This window comes from Rhinoderma darwinii, chromosome 1 (assembly GCF_050947455.1).
Source record: "Rhinoderma darwinii isolate aRhiDar2 chromosome 1, aRhiDar2.hap1, whole genome shotgun sequence".
NCBI classification, from domain to species: domain Eukaryota; kingdom Metazoa; phylum Chordata; class Amphibia; order Anura; family Rhinodermatidae; genus Rhinoderma; species Rhinoderma darwinii.
In genome coordinates, this window is record NC_134687.1 from 488975435 (window position 1) to 488994131 (window position 18697).

The window sequence follows — 18697 nt, forward strand, 5'->3', positions numbered from 1 at the left end:
TAAAGCTTTTGACGTAGGCGAGAAGAACATCTATTTAATGACCAGAGAATAGTTAAATTTGCATACCTCTTAAGCTTACCTTCTGTCAAAAAATGCTTTTTTTATTTTGCCTTTAATAGGATTCAGCTCCAAATCTGACACTTTATCAAAATCTCGTATACTAGAAAAAAGGTAGAAAATGAATGGTTAAGCTATTATATCCATTATATAATGTAATAATACTAATAAAAAGAGCATTGGGGAGATTTATTATTAGTAACACACTGTGAACAGTGCGCCAATCTCTCCCTTAGGACAAAGTGCAACAGCTTCATCAACAGGCTGCACCCCATTATATTAAACATCAGTTCATAAATCTAAAGCCCCACCCACTTTTTCTAACAGAGTCTTGTGTGTCGGAAAAAGTGGCGCAGAAGCTTTATAAATATGGCATTTGTCCCAAACGTCATATTTTTCAAATGTATTTACACTGGAAAACTGGCATAAATACATTGATAATCCTGCCCCATTGTGTGTAAATGTGGGGTGACATTACATAGGTACCGAAAATGATCCAATCAAATTAAAAATGGCCTACCGTTTTGTATGTACAGCTTCAATGCAGACCTATGTGTCTCCTCATTTACAGACTACAACTCCTGTGTAGTCTGATCCTGCTGTCATAGCCAACTGTCCCCTACTTCTTGCAAATATACGCTCAGTAGGTAAGCAAGCAGGGACAGACAGAAGGGAGTATGACTGCAGGATCAGACTACACATGATTTACCTGTAGTCTGTTATCATGGAGACATATAGGGCTGCATAGAAGCTATGGAGAAAAAAAATATAAGACATTTTGAATCAAGACTATTTACAAAGTTGCTTCATTTTTTTAAGTATAGATGCATTGGGACAATATTTAGCAAATCAGTGGTGGTCTGAGATCATAAACATCAATGTAATATTCGTACATGTATTTATGACTTATCTGAAGAACATTGTGATTAGATTTCCCCTTTAAGACATTGGTTACAGAAAGATTTAAAAATAAAAAGTGAAATGCCTAATAAAGGCTATAGTCCGCCATGAAAATCAACTGCACTATAGTTAAAGCTTAGAGACCGGTGGAGACAGTAGATGACACTACTCTCTCACGACTGACGCACCAAAACTGAATGATGGGAAAAGATTCTCACAAATGTAGCGACATGGGTGGTGCTCTACTCAAAAACAATGGATATGTAGAGAAAGAAAGCGGCACTCCCCCAAAAAGTCATCTCCAATGAGTATAGCTTTAATTGTGATCACAGCGGAAGAATGATGGACTGCACACAAGTTAACGGATGTTTTGCATGGCGCAAGCTTCGTCTGGCCAGGCCAGACAAAGTCTGCTCTACGTGAAACGGCCATCACCTTGTGGGCAGAACCGACATTTTCCCGCTGTGATGCCCGGGTGGGATCACAATTAAAGCTACACTTTTTGGAGGTGACTTTTTGGGTGAGTGATGCTTTTTTTCCTCTACACATCCATAGTTGAATCTTAGCTCACACTAGCATCATAGGTTTATTCTTCCACCTTCACCACCTACTTTTAAACGATTCCTAGAAGAGCAAAAACAAATCTTCTTAAAGGATTGGCATCTGTACGTACCCACTTTCAAAATACAAAAGGCAGTAATCAATGTGATGGCAATAGACAGAGTAATGCCATGGCTACACCTAGACTTTTTTTTACTACTACTGATTGATTTTAACTCTTTTGACTGCTGCAGTCCACAAGATGACATGCAACTCCATGTAATCATTTGGACTGAAGCTGTAGCTTAAGGCTGGATTCACACGAGTATGTTCGGTCCGTAAATGACGGAACGTATTTCGGCCGCAAGTCCTGGACCGAACACACTGCAGGGAGCTGGGCTCCTAGCATCATAGTTATGTACGACGCTAGGAGTCCCTGCCTCACTGCGTTACAACTGTCCCGTACTGTAATCATGTAAACCTTTTGTCTGGATGTTGCTGAAAAGACTGACCAATAGTCCTATCCCTCCGATTTGAATTACAACTTGTGATGTGAGAAGAAAACAACTGAAGGAAAATTAATACCTGAATAAAATAGTAACATTTGTTTAAACTTGATTTAGGGATTACTATAAGTGCTATTAAATAAAAAATGATGGTAGCCTTTTAATAGAGCCGCAAGCTTCCTAATGGGAATGAATAGGTTACTACATGCAGTTTGGACTCAGTATTAGCTGGATCTCAGAACACTCTGCTAATTATCGCACCAAGGGAACAGGGAACGTGATTGAAGTAATTAACAATCTAATGAACATCAGTCCAATTTTTCTTAATGAGATCTAATCTGTTAAACATGATTATAATTGTAGATAAAATGCCCAGGACAAAATAGAGAGTCCTGGTGTATAAGGCCTGATTCACACAAACTGCCATTTTTCACGTCCGAGGTGCATCCGTGTGCTGCGGGATGCGATGTCACGCATCCCCCATAGTTGAGTCTAAGGAGTGATGCGTGAAAAGAACGGACATGTCCTATTTTCCCACGGACCCTTCACACGGTCCGTTAAAAACAACGGCTGTGTGAACGGCCACATTGAATAACATAGGTCCGTGGGACGGTTGCTGTTTCAACGGCCATTCCACGGACGTTTAACACGTTCGTGTGAATCAGGCCTTTGGGTGAGGATACAAGTAGCGACCAATGTTCTGCCGCGATGCGAGCAAAAACCTCAACATCATGAATTGCCATCATTTTGCAATGTTCATTTTGGGCACGTGGTTTTTGCAGGTAAAACTTGATGAACACCTGCACAAATTGGTCAGACATCACAAATGCCGTTCACGCTCATATCAGCTGAATGTCGGCCGCTATCTGTGGCCTGGAAAACTCCTGCACTAGCAAGAATTACTGATGAATCACTGAAGAAAAGTCCAACACTCTTTCTATCTTTTTTGTCACGCAGAACAGATCACGATTACAGATGAGGATGCTACATGCTGAGGACTCGGAGCAATTCAAACATAAATATCCACATATTTCCATTCATTACAGCAGAGCTACATACACAGACATGTAGAATGACACACAAACTCCGTTCCATATTATGGAGCCATAAGTAGTGTGTGTCACCATATAGTGTATCCATGAAAAAAAAAACTATGTATTCCCTATGTATGAAATCTGAGGCATGCAGAGGAATAGTGTGGGCCTATAGATTTCTATGAGCGCCGTATTATGAATTTGTGTTCTATTTTTTTTTATATTTGTAACGTTTCTCAACTTTTTAAAAAGATTGAAATTGTTAAGTTAAGCTTTTAAATGAATAATTATTTTACAATTTAGATGTTCTTTAGAGAGATTGTTCTCACTGAAAAAATTAAAAAAGTAATTCCTATTAGTAAGTGGCTTCTAATGTATAAAAGGTTATGAATACTCTACATAACTTTAGACACTTAGTAAATAAATGGAAAAACTCTATAAATGCAATGACATTATTTCCCAGACGGAGAATGTACAATACTGTAATTCAGTCTCTCGGTAAGGCCCTGGATGTATACCTGAGAACCGGCTTGTTCTCTGTTAGGAAGATGAAGCGCTTGTGTAGATGTTCAATTTGCTCTGCGGAGACTGAAGAGACAAAAGCAGAAGGTTAAAGGTTAAATTCACCACGGTCAGTCAGGCTTTTTCTACAGGAGAAAAGATATAGGGGTCAATTTATTAAGGCTGATGTGTCATATGCCAGTCTTAATCTAAAAAAAAGTAGGAGTAAAATGCATCTGATTTATGCCCCGAAATAAATTAGGCGCATCTCAGATTTTCTGTGCGCAAGAAAATCTAATTTGGTCTATTATTTACATTTTATGGCTGTTTACTGGCTGCGGTGGCCCCGCTCCCTCCTGCCAAGCCCCACCCACTATTTTGAAAAGTGGTGGAGGCCGCGGAAAAATAGAAAAGTTACAACATTTTGTGCAATTTGCGACTTTTTAATGCCAAAAAACTGGTATTGAGGGCTTCATAAATTCTCCACGTTGTGTTGTGTCATCAGTTTCCTTGGCAGTGCAGAACCAGTTTGTCCCAATTTTAGAATTTTCAATATCAGCTCTTGGAGATTCTCAGCAGGGAATTAAATCAGTAATGATAATGCTGGCAAACTGCCTGTGTTTAATAGAACTGCCTCACATATCTTGGCAAGTTCCCAAAGGAAGTCCCTAGAACAGACCTCAAGTATCTGAATCTATTAGAAAGCCTGTGTTTGTGTATTAGTAGGGAGAGAATTAAGAACAATGTTAATGAATTCAGCTCAGCTATTGTATATACCACTAATGAAAAGATAGTTATTTACATAGAGATTATCTAAAAACACCATGAAATGTTAGGCTATGTTCACACCTACGTCGGGCTATTCCATTGTTCTGCTCCATCAGAGGAGCAGAACAAGTGAATAACGGAAGCAACGGTTCCGTTGCACGACAGACACCACCAGTGGCCGACGGAATGCATTGACTTTAATATGTTCTGACATGGCTTTCCGTCGGGGTGTCCGTTATTTTACTTGGGGTAAACTCGGCCGTATCTTGTGTGAACGAGGCCGATGTCCAACAGACGACCCAGGCACCTGAATAGGGTGCGGTGTCTTCCCAGGAAAATGATTTGGCAGGAGCACTGCTATGTGCTAAACGCTTTGTTTGATCATAGAGTAGAGAGATGCTATTTCTTAACAGCTCCTCTGTTTTCTTTCCTGCACCAGAGCTAAGATGTAACACAGGGTGACGCTATTCTGCCTCCATTCAACGAGTTGTGGCTGACACTTATGAGGGGCACTGTGGTCTGCACTGTTATGGAGAAACCATAGTAGCACTACTTGTAGTCGGCCAGGGCAAAGATACACAAATCCACACATAGATGGCTGTATTTATGGTTTGTGGTCTCTCTGTATATACTTAGATGGAAATAAGGCCCCATAAATAAGCTCTGTATGCGAGGTTACGCTTATCTCCTGTCCTGGCTGAACATGATATTTGGCCATCTGATGGAGTTGCCTACAATAAAAAAACAAAATATCAATATATTACTGCCAGTTACCAAAGGGGTCCTTACCCAGCTTTTCCAGACTCTTAAATATCAAATCTTCCTAGCTTTGTGCGATAATTCCCAGTCCCAGAACTGATCAATAACTTGGCAGTTTTACCTTTATGGGGTTTTATGAGATTAGAAAAGCCTTGCTAATTTCATCCAGAAATAGCAGACATAGCCCATGGACAAGTGTGGCGCGGTTTCTGAAAGAATGAACCTATGCTTTTCTTATCTCGTACAACCCCTTTAAGATATACTGGTGAACATAATAGTTGTCGACAAGCTTTTCCAGAAATATATACTATATACTTTACAAATGCTCAATAAAATTTTTAACAACCTGACTATAGAGAACAACTCAAGGACTTATAATTATTGGTGATTTTTCAAGGGTAATAAAACATTTAAGATATATAGGTCACTTATTCTGTATAAATCTCTGCAATTTTTTATTCTGTATTCTATCCGCATTCTGACACTTATTCAACTTCATATAAAAAAAGATCACAGCAAAAGCAGGAACAAAAGTGCCCAGATACTGCTGGCATATTGAGGTCACCATTTTCAGATGCTCACACCATGTAAAATATTAGAGCTATACAGCGCAGTTAGACTCCAGTTATGGAGAGATGATGTTAAATACAGTGTACAAGCAACGCAGCTTCAGGAAAACATCAATCGAGCGATGTACAGAATAGACATGGGATCTTGCACAGTCGCAGGTTGGAAGCAGTGATAAAGAGAAGCCACCTATATCATACTGTATGGTTGTAGATTTGTATCAGTGCAGTCATGAAACGCACACAAAAACAAGTGCACATTAGATATAGTGAGACTTTAAAGGGGTTATATATATATATATATATATGGACAGTTCTGTTGCTGGTGCTTCCCGATGTAGCCTGTGACGGATGCCTAACAGTGGCATATGTCGCCAATAGGCTCCTATGTAAAAAAAAAAAAAAAAGTAGACATTTTTTGCGGGGTTCCTCAGTATGGAATCGCAAAGTCTACTACGCTATTCCATCCTTCAAAAAAAACAAATACCAGCCCTATGGAGGACAAAAAGACACTCTTATGGCCTCCGTCAGGCTAATGGAGCCCTATGGACATGTTTATCATCTACGTCAGGAGCTTTTCTGACCTACATGATAAACGTAGTTCATAAAGATGATGTGAGGAGGGCCTTGCATGATAGCGTGTTGTAATCGCAAACCGCAATACAATTTGTATTGCACCAACACTTTTATGATTTCGATTTTTATACTGTATATTTCCACTCTGGCATATTATTGATGTAGCTGCAAGTTGAAATATTTAACCCTGTATAAATATATCTCAAATATGATTTCATAAGATTATAATCACCTTGTTTTTCTAAGCGATCTTTGTGACATCATTTCCTGAGAAAACCTGTCCCTAAGGCCTGATTCACACGTACGTTGTATACGTCCGTGTGCTGTGCGTGAAAACAACGGACAGCAGACGGACCTATGCAACTCAATGGGGCTATTCAGACATGCGTGAGTTTTCCGTTGAGTGAAACTCACTGTATGTCCTATATTGGTGTGTTTTTGCAGATCACGCACCCATTGAAGTCCATGGGTGCGTGAAAATCACGGACGTGTTCCGTGTGCTGTCCGTGATTCACGCACCAGTTGCTAAAGAAATGCAGAGAAAACATAAATAAATAAAAAAACGTGCACTAACACTGACATAAAAAACGGATGCCATACGGAACACACACTGATGCCACACGGAACTGCAACACAGGAAAAACGCTGAGTTTTTTGCGGACACAAAACGGACACGTTCGTGTGAATCTAGCCTAACTTTTATTTTTATGTTAACAGAGTATAACTCAGGAGGATTTCTGGGTACTTGCCTAAGATCACTATAGGAGACCTTTTGTTAGCAGCCCAGCCAATAATATGACGGCTGAAGTGTTTTCATTAAAGGCTTTGTAACCCTTTCAGCTTAAAATTTCATGCACTTAGATGTGATCATTATTAGCTGTGTCAGAGACACGCGGGACCAGTTTTTAGCTGAGATGTCAGTCCATCTGACCTGACGGAATCGGCTTTGACGGCAAGATATAGCTTCTATGTATACAGGTTATAGTAAAAATTTTTTTTATTAAAGTCAATTGAAAAGGAACAGCAATCGATGGTCTATCCCAGCCCATTACTCCATTCACTATGGGGCACATGTATGAAGACTAAAACACTACCCTGCACTGTATTCCACAATAGGCTGCTGGGTCTACAATCTATGCTACATAGCAAAGGCATACAGTACCTGATATTTTTTCTGTAGAAAAGTTGCAAAAAAAATTTTCATTAATCATCCTGGAAGGCCAAACGATATTTTCCAGACGCAAATGAAAAAATACATAGATTGTTGCATTAATACACAACCCCCTGTGTCAGGATTCAAAACCAGAAACGTATGAGTCCCAGGCACTAGTTCTTTTCATTGAGCTACTGGTACTGTTGGACAGCTCCAGTGCTGGATTTAGTGGCTAGCTTCTCTTTGATTCCTGCCGTTTTAGATTACATTACATTGATTGCCTAATTGGTCTCACCATTGTGGTCCTATAAAAGCCTGGACCTTGCAGAACCTCCTTGCAAAACTATTGAGCTCCCTGCTTGTGGTCTACTTTCCCACGTTACTGCCAATTGCGGTTTACCAGAGAGTACTAAACTTTGCCTATATAAAGCAATATACAGTGCCCACACAGATGTACCGAACAGTGACCACATAGTGCCACATTTTTCTTTAACAGAGCCAAAAAAGAGCCCACATAGTGAGAATTTGAACCAAATTGGGCCAAACACTGTCCGTTAAATGCCTTCATAGTGTTGCCCATGTGTTGGGGGGGGAGGGGGGCAGTGACAAAGGCCCCCCAACACAAAGCAGCTACCACTAAACTCCTTCTAGTTCTTTAGCTGTTAATAAAGTATCTGCAACTGGTAAAGCTAGTAATGTCTCACAGGCATTACTGTAAAGCAGGTTTACAGAGGTTATATAGAATTGCAGAGGCCCTACCAATGGTAGTGGTCTGTGGAATTTTAAAGGGTAACTAAACGTTCAACAAACTTTTGACATGTCATAGATAGGCATTCTATTGGGCCCGTACACCGCTACATTGATTTTCGTAAAAAGCCGAACAGAAACGAAGCGGCTGAGCGCTCATACAAGCACTTCTGCCACTTGCTTTTTGCGATTGGTGGGGTTCTCAGTGCTCAGACCCCCACCAATCAAAACTTCTGACATGTCGCTATAACATGTCAGAAGTTTGTTGAACGTCTAGTTACCCGTTAAGCCCAAGGAGAGGACAGAAGACAGAAAATAGAGATGTTGATTTATTTGGCTCTTTATGAACACTTGAGTTGCTAAAAGCTAAATCATCTAACAAGGCAATCTATGTTCTATGTTTTTTGGGCGTGTCAGGACACTATGGAAAGATCAGTGGCATGTGGAATTATCTGGGCAGGACACAGTATTTTGAGACACAAGGGAAACATGCTAAAATATTTTAATCCCGCAAGGCATATTGAAAAGGTCATAACAATGCAAGGCCATGCAATTTCTATTTTAAGTCTGAGCTCTGAAATGCATTTACCAATGGTCTTTAAAGTGACCCACTGGTTTTAACAAACTTCCGACTTGTCATAGACACGTCAGAAGTTTTCATCTGAGGGGGTTAATAAACTAGAAGCTCCATCAACTGATAAAACAAAGGGACCCTCAGAGCTATTCTGGATCTTTGAGCAAATGTAGATGGGCAGTTCACAGGCTTGAATGGAACTTTAATATTCATGTACATTCTAGTGTTTGGTGGGGGTCCCAGCTCATGGCCCTCACCACTGCAAACTTCTGGCATGTTTCTATGAAATGCAGACGTTCGTTAAAACCGGAGGGTCACATTCAGTATACATGTGTTTAAACAAATATAGTCTTTCAGGAATTATTACATTTATTAAAAAGTACAAGTCAATAAGTAAGACTAGCGCTTCGCAAAGTGTGAGGTACACCCTAGTATTTGGTAAGGCGCAGCTGGGAAGGCAGTTTTGACAGAAGTCATCATATGCTGCACAGACCCTTCTCTGGTTGAACTGTTTTCTTATTTACCAGTAACTCCAATTTTTTTTGTGATTAGTTTAATGTACTACAGGCTTCAGGAAATTTTAAAAGGTGTTTTTTTTTTTAAATTTGGCATGGACTACAGCCAATGGTGAGGCCCTTAGATAGACTGTTTTATGAAGGAAATAATATTAATATATATTTTTCAATAATATCAAATAATAATATTTGTATAAATATTGAACCTTTGGTAATTTATTTACTAATAAGACTAACCTAACATCTGATTTGGGGAGGAAGAGGAGTCCAACAACTGCAGATCTAGTCTGAAATGCTAACAAGTGACCCAAACAAATAATATATATTGGCGTAAGATTCCTTTAATCTAGCATCTGCTCGGGCCTAGGGAGGAAATTGCAAGAAGTAAGGATTAACCACTATATCTGGCATAAAATAGATGCCAGGAAGTGACCTGTATATTTAATGACATAAATTGTAGTTGGACTGGGTGAGGGCACATACTGTGTATATGCACTTCCCAGCACCCTGACTTGCCTTTATGCAGATGCTGAAACGCTGCCAGTTAAGTTTCTTATAGACAGTTCACCAATTTTTATGCTCTAGCATTTATAATCTAGAATCTAACACGAGGAGACACCTGGCACGGACCGGTTTTTCATACTGATGACCTATCCTGCAGACTGTTTTTTCATACTGATGACCTGACCAGTATATGATCGTGGGGGTCCGATACCCGAATCCCGCACAGATCAACTGTTCCGGGTCCCTCCGGGCACCGGATGTTATGCAGTGTAAAGTGCAGGATGCTGATGGCTTTGTACACTGCATAGCGGCCGTGCTGCAGAACTCTTCTTTGAATAGGCGCAGAGCTGCAGTACTTCAGCTTGGCCGCTATACTGTGACCGGAGCCATCTGCTTCCGGCACGGATATCCAGTGTCCGGAGGCAGCCGGAACAGCTGATCGGTCCAGGTGTCGGACCCCCACCGATCATATACTGATGACCTATCCTATGGATAGGTCAGCAGTATGAAAAAATTGGTCCATGCCTGGACAACTCCTTTAAGTTAAAGAGGCTTTGTCACTAGTTTAGTAATGTATATGAAAGAGGAGATTCTAATCTTTCATATGACACCAGGATTGCAGTGCTAGCTGTGACGCAACCGGAGATATCACCAGTTGAATACACATTCAGGAATGGAAGCTGTATACTATAAGATCAGGCTGTGTTGCTGGGCAGGGAAGGGGGAGAAGCTGTATGCTGATTGGACAGCGTCATACAGAAAATATTACACGCCCAGAGTGAAACAATAGTCACCTCCCATTTGGCTATTAGAGCCACATTTATGTATTTAAAAAAAATGCTCATAACTTTCCAAATAATAAACGTTTCGTTTTTTTAAAACAAATCACAATGTAGTGATCAGCAGCAAAGCGCCTATTAGATTAGTTAGGAGATAGGGAATTGATAAACTGGTGACAGAGTCCCTTTAAGTGCACTGCTACTTTAAAAAATATTCCACAGTTATGGAAATCTATTTAAAAATGAGCTTTTTTTTTTTTTACACTATTTATAGCTAGAGCTAAATAAAACATCTTCTGGGTTCCTAATACCAAAGAGAGTGTTTTGTGAGATCAGAAGTTATCCATATACTTTAGATAGCAAACTATGGCAACTGGTTGATGACTCATACAAAAGATCATTTGTATGACAAATCTTGCCAAGGTTATGCCAGATGACAACCAAATTTGAAAATAAAAAACCTGAATAATCATCTTCTCAACTGGCAAAAATATACAAGATTGCAGACCAAGAACAGCCTGAAAAATCAAACCCATGACCGATAGACACTCCAGCAAATATCCCACCATTGGCTCAACCAGTAAACATCAAATTTTTATCTGTTGTTTGTGGCCGAATTTAAGACTAAGGGTATGTTCACACACACTAATTACGGACGTAATTCGGGTGTCTTTGCCCCAAATTACGTCCGAAATAGCAGCTCAATAGCGTCGGCAAACATCTGCCCATTCATTTGAATGGGTCTTACGATGTTCTGTGCAGACGGTCATTTTTTTTACGCCCGCTGTCAAAAGGCGGGGCGTAAAAAAGACGCCCGCGTCAAAGAAGTGCCTGTCACTTCTTCAGACGTAAATGGAGCCATTTTCCATGGACTCCATGGAAAACCAGCTCCCTTTAACGTCCGTAATGGACGCAGCAAAAAGTGCCTCAACATGCCATTACGGCTGAAATTACGGAGCTGTTTTCTCCTGAAAACAGCACCGTAATTTCAGCCGTTCCGGCGCTGCCGTGTGAACATACCCTAAGTTGTCTCATAACAATGTGTAGATACATCTCAGTCTGTTTCCAAAAGCAATCCCCAGAATTTTGAAAACTGCTTTGAATATGAATAGTAAAAAAGCAATAAAATTCAGCCCAAAACTAAAAAGTAAAAGTATTTGTGAAGTTATCCAGTATTTTATATCTGAACTGTGAAAAGTTGTAATAAGTGGAGCGATCCTAACTGTATAACAGAAAATGTATATTATTAACTGCAAAACACATGACTCAAATATGTCCAATCGTTTACCCTCATATGTCCCTTACCTTTTAATAAAGCAGACACTGAACAGAGTTGGATTTTAATGGCCACAGCAGCCGTTTATTATCTTAAATAACCAATAACTTTTGAATTCCCACCGAGGAATTCATCATAACATAAATAACACCCTGTGACCCTATCAGGGTCATAAAAAACAAAAAGAATGACAGGGGCAAGTCCTTGAAGCCACCAATATTTTATTTACTGGTCACCGGCCCACCAATACCTTACCCCCAGGCGTAACCCGGCTCGGGGGCACCGATTACCTTTTGCAGATGACCTCCACCATATATGCCACAGCCTTCAAAAGGGGTAACACCCTAAGGCCTCTTTCACACGACAGTGAAAAACGGCCATGTGATGGCCGTCCTTTTAACGGCTTTCACATGGCCGTTTTCAGAACAATGATATTCTATGGGTGCATTCACACGGCCGTTTTTTTAACGGCCCGTGAATAATGGCCGTCAAAAAATAGGACATGTCCTATTTTTGGCCGTTTTAACGGCCTGACGTCCCCCATAGAAGTCAATGGATCCGTTTTTAACGGCTGTCAATACATGTAACAACCGTTAAAAACGGATCTGTTACATGGGGATTGGCAAGGGAACTACTAGTTCCCTTTCTGGCTATCGTTGGCATACTCACGTTTGCGACGCTTCTTCAGGTGTGGTCACTCGTCTGTGGTCACTCGGGTTTGAAGGCGCCTCGATGACGTCATCGCCTCGTCGCGCTGCCTTGCCAGATCCCGTGCAGATGAGTGACCACAAGTGAAGAAGAGGAGAGACGGCGCTGCTCTCGTGAGTATGTTGCATGATCTATAGGCAGGCTGGTGTGGCATCTACAGGGAGGCTGGTGTGGCATCTACAGGGAGGCTGGTGTAGCATCTACAGGGAGGCTGGTGTGGCATCTACAGGGAGGCTGGTGTGGCATCTACAGGCAGGCTGGTGTGGCATCTACAGGCAGGCTGGTGTGGCATCTACAGGCAGGCTGGTGTGGCATCTACAGGGAGGCTGGTGTGGCATCTACAGGGAGGCTGGTGTGGCATCTACAGGGAGGCTGGTGTGGCATCTACAGGGAGGCTGGTGTGGCATCTACAGGAGGGCTGGTGTGGCATCTACAGGCAGGCTGGTGTGGCATCTACAGGCAGGTTGGTGTGGCATCTACAGGGAGGCTGGTGTGGCATCTACAGGGAGGCTGGTGTGGCATCTACAGGCAGGCTGGTGTGGCATCTACAGGCAGGTTGGTGTGGCATCTACAGGGAGGCTGGTGTGGCATCTACAGGGAGGCTGGTGTGGCATCTACAGGGAGGCTGGTGTGGCATCTACAGGCAGGCTGGTGTGGCATCTACAGGCAGGCTGGTGTGGCATCTACAGGGAGGCTGGTGTGGCATCTACAGGGAGGCTGGTGTGGTATCTACAGGGAGGCTGGTGTGGCATCTACAGGCAGGCTGGTGTGGCATCTACAGGCAGGCTGGTGTGGCATCTACAGGGAGGCTGGTGTGGCATCTACAGGGAGGCTGGTGTGGCATCTACAGGGAGGCTGGTGTGGCATCTACAGGGAGGCTGGTGTGGCACGATGTACAGGGAGGCTGGTGTGGCACGATCTACAGGGAGGCTGGTGTGGCATCATCTACAGGGAGGTGTGTGGCATATACAGGGAGGTGTGTGGCATCTACAGGGAGGCGTGTGGCATTATCTACAGGGAGGCGTGTGGCATCATCTACAGGGAGGCGTGTGGCATCATCTACAGGGAGGCGTGTGGCATCTACAGGGAGGCGTGTGGCATCTACAGGGAGGCTTGTGGCATCATCTACAGGGAGGCGTGTGGCATCATCTACAGGGAGGCGTGTGGCATCATCTACAGGGGGCGTGTGGCATCATCTACAGGGGGCGTGTGGCATCATCTACAGGGAGGCTGTAAATAGTGTCTAGGTGAACATGTGACCTTCCTTTGGTTGTTTTCAGGGGGTTGGGACAAAAAAAGCCTGACCAATGAAATTCATCAGTTTTTGTAACGGCCATGAAAAACTGATGCAAAATGGATGTCAAACGGCCATTAAAAACGGACAGATGGACTTGAAATGGATGAAAATTTAGAGACAAACTGATGCAAAATGGCCATGAAAAACTGACAGTTGATCAGTTTTAAATGGACATTTTTTTTCACTGTCGTGTGAATGAGGCCTAAGAAGCCGATCTCCAACTAATTGGGGGGTGCATCCCGTGATGCATTCCCCCCCCACCACTTTTTTCGACCTACTTCAAGGACTCCGCCCCCCCCCCCGCAGCTGCAATGACAAACCATCACGAACACTTCAAACACCTTCACACCATCTTGAATCCAACCACCAGTAAAACACCATCACACCAGCCAGCAAAAAACCACACCATCCAGCAACCTTGCCGAGATACTCCAATACAAACTAGGGCGGGCGGGCAGGGACATGTTCCTGATTCAGCGTCCTGGCGAATAGAGGGAGAGAAAGCACAAGGAAAAGGTACTTCCCCCTACTCCCCCCATCCCTTTCCCTACTAGCCCTCCTACTAGCCTTATCCCAAATTCCCATAGGCCAAACCAACTCGTTACCCCTCCCATCTATTTTAATCATGGAGGCCTCCCCTTATTCTATTTTTTGTCTGCAATACGGTCTCTTCTTGAAAATCCCACCAAGCCAGCTGAACTGGTGTACGTACATGCTATTTACTGCTAATTTGCTACATATGACATGTGATACACTATATGGACAAAAGTACTGGGACACCTACACATTCCACCTACAGGAGCTTTTATTAAATCCCATTCTAAATCCATAGGAATTAATATGGAGTTGGTTCACCCTTTTCAGCTATAACAGCTTCCAATCCTTTGGGAACGCTTTCTACAAGATTTTGGAGTGAGTCTTTGGGAATTTTTGCCTCTTCATCCAGAAGAGCATTTGTGAGGTCAGACACTGATGATGGATGAGAGCACCTGGTTCGCAATCTACGTTCTAGTTCATCCCAAAATTTGTTCCATGCTGTTGAGGTCAGAACTCTGTGCGGGCCAATCAAATTCTTCCACACCAAACTCACCCAACCATGCCTTTATGAACTTTGCTTTGTGCACGGGGCACAGTCATGCTGGAACAGAAAAAGGCCTTCCCCAAACTGTTCCCACAAAGTTGGAAGAATACAATTGTCCAAAATGTCTTGGTGTGCTGAATCATTAAGATTTCATATTCACTCGAACTAAGGGACCTAGGCCAACCCCCGAAAAACTACTCCCTAGTATTATCCCTCTTCCACCAAACTTTACAGTGGGCATAATGCAGTCAGGCAAGTAACGTTCTACTGGCATTCATCAAACCCAGGCTCGTCCATCAGACTGCGAGATAGAGAAGCGTGATTTGTCCACCCACAGAACATGTTTCCACTGCTCCAGAGTCCAGTGGCGGCGCGCTTTATACCACTCCATCTGACGCTTTGTATTGTGCTTCGTGATGTTAGGCTTACATGCAGCTGCTCAGCCATGGAAACCCATTTCATCAAGCTCCTAGCACACGGTTTTTGTGCAGATTTTAATGCCAGAGAAGGTTTATAACTCTGCAGTTTTTGAGTCAAAAGAGCGTTGGCGACTTTTATGCAATATGCGCCTCTGTAACTTTACATGGTCTGCCACTTTGTGGCTAAGTTGCTGTGGTACCTAAACGCTTTCACTTTGCAATAAAACCACTCACGCTTGATCGTGGAATGTCTAGAAGAGAAATTTGACAAACTAACTTGTTGCAATGGCGGCATCCCATTACACTACCACGCTGGAATTCAGTGAGCTCTTTAGAACGACCCATTCTTTCATAAATGTTTGTAATGGCAGACTGCATGGCTAGATGCTGGATTTTATACACCTGTGGCAATGGAACTGAATGATACACCTGAATTCAATGTTTAAAAGGTGTGTCCCAATACTTTTGTCCATCTAGATTATATTATGATGCTCAAGTGTAAATTATAAAATAAATCTAAATCTGCCTGTGTTAAATTTAAACGCTCAAGTCAAGACAGAGCAGTTATCTAAGTGGCGATACAGAAAATTGACTTTTTTTGTGTAGATGAATGAAACAGGTAGCACCATTAAAAAAAGGTATAAATAGACTAACAGGACAGACAGATAACAGAAATGTAGGTTGTCTAACGTTGCAACAACCTATATAAAGGTCAATCCTACCCACTGACAAAATATCGCAGAAATTATGTAAAAGGCAAAGGGGTCTATTCAGTGACCACCAGCTCAATGGACCTCAATGATTGCAGCAAAAGAAAATCAAACAACATAAATAGAAAGAAAATGGGTGGATGTAACAGACTTGTACGTGGATTCAGCGCGCAGCTTTCACTGTGATTAATGATAGAAGATACAAATGCTTTATCACACCAGCTCTGGAACAGAGAGACAGTAGAAACTATTTTAAAACTCACCCTACTGCTAGGAGAACAACAGGCCAGATATCCAGTCCTGTTAGTGACCCTAAAAAAGGAAAAGGGCCCTAAAGGCCCTGTCCCTTCACTACGCAGACCCTATATATATATATATATATATATATATATATATAGTCCTATCATCCCAACTCGTTTCTTCCCCCTTGGGAGTCATCAGAGGACTTACAAAATATATATTTAGAATATATTTTTTGGGGAAAAAAAATTGATTTTTAAAAAAACAAAACAGATTGATTTCTGCATTTTAGACAAAATCAGAAGCAAGGGTCAACATTATTAAAAAAAAATATTAAAATTACATTTTTGAAAAAGAGTTGGTATCAACAATAATTTCAGAAGACATTTGGAGTCAATATTATTTAAAATAGGAGAGTATACTTACCCAAATCTGACCATGCAGATATTTTGTCAATGGGTAGGATTGATCTTTATATAGGTTGTTACAACGTTCGACAACCTACATTTCTGTTATCTGTCTGTCCTGTTAGTCTATTTATACCTTTTTAATAGTAATGATTACAAGTAAATTTTTAAGTAGCTACTTTTGCTGATATGGTTATATGAATTATTGAGGTAACTATCCACGCACATCTGGTGCAGGGTATTTTGACGTGCTGGATAATCTGAAACAGGTAGCACTAAAACTCATGAATAAAGATGGGCCCCAGCTCAGGTGTGTGTTACACTAGAATAATAGCAACAAGAAGTCAAGCCATTCATACCGGAAGGCTACAATTCTACTTGAAGTAACCGCAGTCACTGATCCTCTGCTCTTACATTGTCAAGTATTATGACCCCAGATATGTTTGGGGCAAGATATTATATATGTATAGGATGGTACAATATAAAAGATTGCAGAAAGAATACAATCTGGTTCATAGTGACTGCTTTGTACAATAGTTCAAAAACTAAAAGTCATGCAAATTTGGAACCATTGAAGCCAGACAGCATGTAAATATTGGCGTAGATTTTGAATGAATGCATTCCAGATCTCCATGACACCCAACAGAACCGGATGAGAACAGGATATTCTGTCATATGGATTTGAGCCTGTAACCTATAAGATATGATAAAACTAATGTACATATGATATTATTATTATTATTATTATTATTATTATTAATAATAACTTTAAAAGGGATATTCCCATCACAGATATATAAAATATGCCATTACTTTATAATTGGGGTCTGACTACCTTAGCTCAGACCCCCACCAATCAGAAAGTGATGGCAAATCCTAGGAATATGCAATTACTTTCCGAGATAGGAAAACCCCTTTAAAATACATGAAAAAGCTTTTTATAGATTTCTCATGGTAGGTTTCCTTCACAGCTCAAACATTCACAACACCAGTAGGTGCAGATTGTCCAATATTACAAAGATGTGCTGCAATTTTATGTATTGTCAGTGGTAACTAGTTTCTTATGCCAGGGTCATAATCAAACATTACAAAGCATTGAGAGCATCTTATCATTACCCCCATGGTTATGCTTAGACATGGGTTTATACAGAAATGTCTCTAGGGATCACTTACTGTGTTAGGGATCTGTCTCTTTTACTGCTCATTTAAGGTCTGAACTACATTATACAGTTCTTTAGGATGCATGACAGGATTGCCATCTACAGAAAGTACGATTATAGCCTTATAAATAGCCAAGTTGTTAGAGATCACATGCTATGAGGACTCATACATAACAATGGGACGCTGATGGTAAATGCAAATAATTACCCAATACCGCATGCTTCTAGCTAAGTATTTTAACATAAAATGCATGGATTCTAAGTGAAGAACATGTATTATACGTATAATGGCAGAGTCACATTCCAAGAGAAAGTAGCAAAAAATGTTATTCCTATACTGTACACCCTTTGTAGAACACGATCCACATTTACCGCCAGGCATAGTCATTAAATTGTAGTAGTTCCAGTACATTCTGCTCTTTTCTTTTCTAACATAGACCTCAGAGTAATGCGTGATTCATTTTTGTTTTTCTAGTGAGTTTTTTTATGCATTAAAACGATAGCATATTTAATATCAGCCATTCCCATTATTGTCCAGCTCCATTAAAATACTGAAATACAATGACCGTTGAAGGACATGGATAACTCAGTTAACCCCTTCCCGCAAATCGGCGTTCCTGAACGTCCTTTTTAGCGGTGCCTTCCCGCAAAAGGGCGTACAGTAACGCCCTGCATTCAAACTGTCACCATGTCACTTGACATGGTGACATCACAATGATTGTTGCTGTCCGTGACAGCTAACAATCATAGTTACCCGGCACGGGACCTATCATAGCTGCCCCGTGTCGGCGATCGCTGTGGTTGGTCAGTCAAATGTGACAGACCAATCACAGCTGTCAATGACGACACAGTGCTTTTTCCCGGCTCTGAGAAGCTCATTGAGTGTCAGATCTTCTCAGAGCCGGTCATCAGTGTACTGT

The 18697-nt window shown here is 41.4% G+C and overlaps 1 protein-coding gene across 1 annotated transcript in view; it reads right to left on the reverse strand.

Moving 5' to 3' along the window:
* TESC (tescalcin) overlaps positions 1–18697 on the reverse strand; it is an 82624-nt gene that overhangs the window by 30101 nt on the left and 33826 nt on the right. Inside the window, exons 2-3 of the mRNA XM_075835222.1 lie at positions 3556–3625; positions 80–160 (exon numbers count right to left, since the gene is read on the reverse strand). Coding sequence (XP_075691337.1) covers positions 80–160; positions 3556–3625 — 151 coding nt within the window. The remainder of the gene's footprint in view (positions 1–79; positions 161–3555; positions 3626–18697) is intronic.